At 41.7% G+C, this 7,500-nt stretch overlaps 1 protein-coding gene across 1 annotated transcript in view; it reads left to right on the top strand.

Annotated features, from left to right (window-relative positions):
• Positions 1-6,282, top strand: part of LOC134069758 (NACHT, LRR and PYD domains-containing protein 1 homolog) — a 62,162-nt gene extending 55,880 nt beyond the window's left edge. The window contains exons 12-13 of the mRNA XM_062525821.1: positions 927-1,046; positions 5,702-6,282. Of these exons, the coding sequence (XP_062381805.1) occupies positions 927-1,046; positions 5,702-5,840 (259 nt within the window). The 3' untranslated portion in view covers positions 5,841-6,282. The remainder of the gene's footprint in view (positions 1-926; positions 1,047-5,701) is intronic.
• Positions 6,283-7,500: the final 1,218 nt, after the last annotated feature.

The following is a 7,500-nucleotide window of genomic DNA, read 5'->3' on the forward strand; positions in this document are numbered from 1 at the left end:
CCCGTGTTACCAAACAGTGTAGCCTACATTGACAAGCTGAAGAATAGAGTAATAGCTTCCCAAGCACAGACGCCTGTCCAATGTCCCTGCTAGCTTAACAGTGCACTTTATTGACTCAAACTGGTGGCATTTAACGGCATGTTTCAAACATGGGGGATTCCAAAAGAAAAAAGGCTTGCAATTTATTGCTTACAGTAGCTTAAATTGTTTCTTTTTTGGGGATTTGGAACAGAGAAAAAGCCATAGTTTTGCACTTTGTGGCAGTAGGTTTTGATGTAACACGTTTTTCATTTAATGTAGTCAGTGTATTTAAAGGCTGTACTTTTCAAGTAGCCTAGGCAATGTAATTTGGTCCCATCCCATTTAGGTGATGTGTGTTGGTCTGCCTGACCCCCTCCTCCTTGTATGAAATCATTTTATGTCTCGCTGCATATTTGGAAGAGATGGCCAAAGTTATTTCATTTTCTAAATACAAATCGAAAAATGGTTGTTCTTCAACATCTTGACTAGCCTATAGGACTACTGTCTTCTATGCCACTTACATTAATTCATAGTTAGTTTAATTTCTACAAATGATGCAAACTCTATTAGACTATTGTTAAAAGACTCTCATTCCCCTGCCATTCTGTGATCGGCAGTGATCGGCAATCGGCCGATCATGATTTTGGTGATCGGTAATCGGTGATCGGCCCCAAAAATGCTGATCGGAGCATCTCTACTCATCACACACAGTAAACTAATAGAAGCCACTCTGAACACTCTGAAAGAGGCGCCGTTGGGAGTTTTGGATCAGGATCCTCTCCCTCGTCCACGCCTGTCCCAGTCTAGAGGAGGTCAGCTTATTGACCCTCATGCTGTGTGAAAACCTGTGATCTGTTGTTTGTGAGTCTGAGTCTGTACCTGATAAGGTGTGTCTCATTCAACAGGTTTGAAGCCACTGTCTATAGTGAGAGTTTTAAGAGGGAAGTAGGTTTGTTGCTGGAGGAGGGGATCCGCTTACTGCAGGAGGCTCAGAGGCGCCCAGACTGCACCATCACACTTGAAGGGTAATTACTGAATACACAGTTTAATTGTTGGTGCACAAGAGTGTACACTGCAAATCAATATATTACTGATGCTGATACTAATGCTGAATATAATTGCCCAATGCAACAAGACAACTAAGGATTATGTAAGAATGTAATAATTACTGTAACCACATGCATCTTTTGATGCCAAATCATATTTTGTGATACATGTTATAATCTGTAAAGAGGCTAAATAAAAATAGTTTAAATTCAATGTTAAAATATAGCCGCAAGCGGCGATGGCGGGCCCGAGCACCTGCGGTGCGGAGACCTGTGACATTTCGGAATCTAACAAAGCAACATGAGGCGTGTTGGTGGGCATGTGCATGAGCAACACACATGGCCACCAAATTTGGTCAATTTTCTTGAATGTATGTGTCAACCACAACAGACAACGCGCTAGGTGGCGCTATAGAGTCCCTAAGCCACACCCTAGGTCAGAGCTGTTTTTCACTAGCGGCAGTAATAACACACAAGCTTGTGAATTTTTTGTGAATGTAAATGTCAACCCAAAACGGCTAACATGCTAGGTGGCGCTATAGAGTCCCTAAGCAACACCCTCAGCCAGAGCTCTGTATCTGAATAGCGATGGCAATAACACATAAGTCCACCAAATTTGGTTCATTTTCGTGAATGTTCGTGTGAACCACAACAGATAACGTGCTACTAGGTGGCGCTATAGAGTCCTTAAGCCACACCCTAGGCCAGAGCTCTGTCTCTGACTAGCGATAGCAATAACACATAAGTCCACCAAATTTGGTTCATTTTCGTGAATGTTTGTGTCAACCACAACAGATAACGTGCTACTAGGTGGCGCTATAGAGTCCCTAAGCCACACCTTAGGCCAGAGCTCTGTCTCTGACTAGCGATAGCAAAAACACATAAGTCCACCAAATTTGGTTCATTTTCGTGAATGTTTGTGTCAACCACAACACATAACGTGCTACTAGGTGGCGCTATAGAGTCACGAAGCCACACCTTAGGCCAGAGCTCTGTCCCTGACTAGCAGAAGCAATTCCACATGTAGCTGCCAAATTACATCCAATTTATAACCTTTTTTTTATCTGCTTATAACACCAACTTCCTGTTTCGTAATAAGACGCCATAATTCAAACCTTCGCCATTTCGATATGCTTCGAAAATTCAAAAATCTGTTCGCAACTCCTCTCGGGCAACCCCTCAAGATCCTTTTACTGCTCATATGACATGATTTCGATAAACCGTCTAGGAGAAGTGTTTCAAAATACATGATGTGCAAAAATCATAATCATAATCATAACTCAAATTTGTTTAAGATTCACTATGTAGTGTAAATGTAAAAGTTGCTCAGATTTATACAACACATCTGCCTACCAAATTTGGTTCATTTTCGTGCATGCACATGTCAACCACAACAGACAGCGCGGTAGGTGGCGCTATAGACCCCCTGAGCCACACCCTAGGCCAGGGCTCTGTCTCTCAGTATCAGAGGTGGGACAAAGTCATTGTTTGGCAAGTCACAAGTCATTCTCAATTCATTGCCCTCAAGTCCCGAGTCAAGTCCCGAGTCAAGACAGGCAAGTCCCGAGTCAAGTCCAAGTCAAAGGCCAACAAGTCTCAAGTCAAGTCCCAAGTCCTATGTTTTGAATTTCGAGTCCTTTCGAGTCTTTTTAAAAATTAAGTGAAACAGGTAGTGACCGTTTATTACATTACAAAAATATAGGCAAAACCGTTACATATTTTGTTAACAATTTATAGCATTTTAGGATCTGCATAATTACTTATAACTAAAAATATTCAGTAATTTGAATACTTCATATTGATTACACTTGTCTAATGATATTGCAGGGGTGGTGTGTAGGTCTAATTGAGTGCCTGTCACTTTAAGAAGTAGGTTTCATTCGGTTTTAGCTAAATAGTCACGCATAGTTCAAGGATATAGTTTTCATTAAATAAAATTAATGTTAAAAAAACTAACAAGGTAAAGGAAATATTTCTGGTGTCATAGAAAATATCTTGCAACGTTAACTTCTATGATTTAGGTAGGTTACCGTGGCATGGCATTGTGTTGTCCCGTTCTACCATTACATGACATGGAGTTTGATATGTATCCAATGAGTGACAACCAGTGCTCAAAACAAAACGTTAAGGTAGGCTAGGCTATTCTCCTCCTGGTAACCAGTGGAATGGATTTAATGTGATGAAGGCTCGGATGAAGCTGGGAGGAATTTAACAAGTTCTACACACCGTGATTCGTTTCTTGTTGGTCTCCACGTAATTTTTGTAGGCAGACGAAATAATCGGTATCATTTTGCTAGCGCATTCACGTTCGTTGTCTGGCCCTGGACTAATAGCTTGTTCCGCGTGGTTGGCCGCTGTCGAATCAAAACAATCTAAGTGATTTGATTGGATCTTGTGCCGAATACGGGTCTCTGCCACACACGCACAGGCGCACACACAGAGATAGATCAGTCCGTGTTAACATACTTTTGTCTTTTTATCTTTGTTTTTTTTTTATGGGAAGTAGCAAGTCTTTACAAGTCAATAGGCGCAAGTCCAAGTGAAAGTCCGAGTCATTGATGTTCAAGTCCAAGTCGAGTTGCAAGTATTTTTATATTTTGTCAAGTCGAGTCTAAAGTCATCAAATTCATGACTCGAGTCTGACTCGAGTCCAAGTCACATGACTCGAGTCCACACCTCTGCTCAGTATCAAATGCAATTCTACATATGCCTGCCAAATTACAAGAGTTTTGGAGCATGCCAAGTTGGTGAAACGGCCAAACGGGCTAAGACGAAGAGAGAATAATAATATTGTGTGTGTGTGTGTGTGAGTGAGTGAGTGAGTGAGTGAGTGAGTGAGTGAGTGAGTGAGTGAGTGACCAGGAGTCCCTAAGCCACACGCTAGGCCAGGGCTCTGTCTCAGACTAGAGGTGGCAACACACAAGGCAAAGACAAATTTTTATGAGGATTAGAACTTGGGTCTTACTCAGTCAGTCCCCAATTCAATCACAAAAATGACTTAACCTGAATAAAATCTTTATACACATGATCTTTTTTTTACCTTTTACTTTGCATCACACTGTCATTCTTGACTCTGTGTGTGTGTGTGTGTGTGTGTGTGTGTGTGTGTGTGTGTGTGTGTCTGTGTCTGTGTCTGTGTCTCTGTGTGGAGAGCGGGGGAGGAGAGAGAGACATCCAGCTGGGAGAGAGGGGAAAGTGTGAATAACTGTGGGGGGAAGGAAAGAAACAAGGAGGGGGAGAGTGGGTGAGCCACAGTGAGGGAGCGGCTAGGTAGTTCTGTGTGTAACACGCGCGGGCAGCAAGGAGCGGATAGGAGAGACCATAGTCATATGAAAACCTAAATAACTCACTTTCTGTTAATGTGGTTTACGTCGAAATTGCAGCATAGGTTGATATGATTATCATTATTCATCAACTCGCTTCAAAATATTTTAGCTAAAACTGTGTCCACCACAATCATTAATGCGCTTTTAAAAATCACAAACAACACCAAATTCAAAACTTTGTATATGACTGTCACTACAAACACACTAACTAATACTCCATCAAATTTCATCCAAATTAGTCACTGTTTTCTGCCTATAACACCAACTTTTTGTTCCTTTTATAAGACACCTAGGTTCAAACCTTCGCCATTTCGATATACTTTTGAAATTCAAAAATCTGTTCGCAATTTCTCTTGGGCAACCCCTCAAGATCATTTTACTGCTAAAATGACATGATTTCGACAAACCGTCTAGGAGAAGTGTTTCAAAATACATGATGTGCAAAAATCAGAAAATCTCATATAATTCAAATTCTTTTAATATTTACTATATAGTTTCAATGTAAAAGTTGTTCGGATTAATACAACACACATGCCCACCAAATTTGGTTCATTTTCGTGCATGTGTGTGTCAAACACAACAGAAATCGCTCTAGGTGGCGCTATAGACCCCCTGAGCCACACCCTAGGCCAGGGCTCTGTCTCTCAGTATCAAATGCAATTCTACATATGCCTGCCAAATTACAAGAGTTTTGGAGCATGCCAAGTTGGTGAAACGGCCAAACGGGCTAAGACGAAGAAAGAATAATAATAATAATCTGTACAAAAACAATAGGGCCTTGCACCTACGGTGCAGCCACTTTCAGTGGCCGCACCTCGGTGCTCGGGCCCTAACAAACACACATGTTTTCAAATTACAACTCTATTCCATCCCTTTTCAGTAATATTCAAAAACCCACTCTCATTCAATGGCAAACACTACACTCTAGTGTTCATACTGAGGTACTGCATAAAGGGTCAGCACACACAGTGTGTGGCACTGTGTTGGGCGGACAGGGCATGTTTTCTGGTCTGCATAAACAAAATACATTCACATAGTTTTGAAAAACACCTTTCAGTTGATAAAAGAGAAAGTGAGTAAATGTTATAAGTAAGTTGGAATATTAACACAAAAGCTGTTTATGTTATTGTTGAGTTTTAATGAGTTCTCATGGATCTCACCTTTAATATGTGAACTGATTAATATATAACCCTGTGGCACATCTCTCTCTCTCTCTCTCTGTGTGTGTGTGTGTGTGTGTGTGTGTGTGTGTGTGTGTGTGTGTGTGTGTAATAACCGATAAACTCTCCCTGGTTCTCAAACCCACAGGAAGCGCTGCTGTAAAGCCACTGATAAGTGCACTGAGTTTAAGGACAGAAAGCTCCGCTGTAATAAACTCCGGGAGATTACAATGGATGAAAAAGAGGAGAGGAAGGAGCAGAAGAAGAAGAAATGTGTTTTAATGTGATCTGTCACTGAGAGTGTTGGATTCAGAACTTTAGATGTGTATGTCCCAGCACTGAGTGTATGTTTATATTCATAAGAAGTTTATGTCCTGGTGTTTCTATTGTGTGTTCTTATGATTTTATTCTCATCTGAGGTATCCAAATGACCATCAGCACCAACACCAATCAGCAGCAATCAGCCCTGACAGGACATGTTTCTCATCGGATTAAATGTTTTAGTATAACTTACATATACTGTATGCAATGGAATCTGGTTACTATCCTTTGATTTAGGAATGCTAATGTAAGCCCTGAGTCATCTGAAACTCCCTCTGTAGGAATCCCAAACAACACAAACATGACTTAGGTTCAGAGGCTTCGGAGGCATTCTTATCTCTGTTAAATACTAGCTGGTTAATTGATGGTGATTTGAAAGGTGATTTTCCATGGGTGTGTGTTAAGGGTGTAAGAACTGGCTTCATCCAGAGATGTGTGCCATTTCATGTGGGTAACATGCTCCTGGTATCGTGAATAAAGCTGCAGTCTCACACCCATTGTCTTGGAGTCATTTTGTCCACATAAATGGCGTAGTCGGCGAGATTACCTGATCTCTGAGGCATAGTGAGGAGGACCAAAGGTGCAGGGACTCAACCAAGTCGACTGGAGTTGTGATCTTGGGAGAAGGCCGTCATCAGCAACCAGCACTGCTCTACGACACCCAGCCTGGCCAGAGGGAATCCTCCTGTGTCTCGGATACGGTAACGATCGTATTCGGTGGCCACAGACAACTAGGTAGAGGTGGATGATAAATATATTTCCTGCAGGAGATAGCGGTAGTGGCCTTGCTGCCTATGCATAGGTGGGGCACCGGTTATGCGCAATGGTGAGATAGACCTCACATTTCGTTTGATTTGCTCTGATTTTGGAAAGTGAGAAAATAAAAATATCATGGGGACACTGATATGGGGAGTTTGCCTGGGTGTTCCCATACTGCCTTGCGCGGTGATTTCTTTCACGCTGCTAAGGCAGTCTGGAAACTAACGCCCCCATTTTCGCCTGATGTTGGTGGCCAATCACAGAACAGGGGAGAAAGCAAGACCATGATGAGCTATGCAGAGACGCATTTGATAGACATCCGTGGCGCCCAATGAACGGATCTGGGCATTTTTTCAAATACGAGAAAATGAACGTCTGGTTGCCAGACCACGTCTCATTTGAGAAGTGGTAGGCGCTAGCCAGGCTAATGGGGAGTAGTAAGTATAATTCCTTAAATTGTCCCTTGGGGGTCAATAAAGTATCTATCTATCTATCTATCTATCTATCTATCTATCTATAAAGCTATTTACCTTCCGAGTTGTAGAGAATCCAGGGTATGTAGGATCTAAGGGACCAGGGGGCTGAGTGGTGACTAATAAGATCTCCAATGTAGGATGGAGCCATTTAGTGCTTTTGAAAAACATCAGTAAAGTCTTGACATGAATTCTGTGTTGGATGGGCAACCAGCGGAGAGAGGCCAGGATGGGGGTGATACGCTCGAGTTTCTTGAATCTAAAATCTAAATGCATAAATAAATCAAATTGACATAAATACTGGGATTACTACTACTGTGAGGCAAATAGTTGCTTTTGATATGTTTTTACATAATTTTGAATGTGTTTCATTTTGCTGGAAATATGAGGCATT

Source organism: Sardina pilchardus, chromosome 22 (assembly GCF_963854185.1).
Source record: "Sardina pilchardus chromosome 22, fSarPil1.1, whole genome shotgun sequence".
Lineage (NCBI taxonomy): Eukaryota > Metazoa > Chordata > Actinopteri > Clupeiformes > Clupeidae > Sardina > Sardina pilchardus.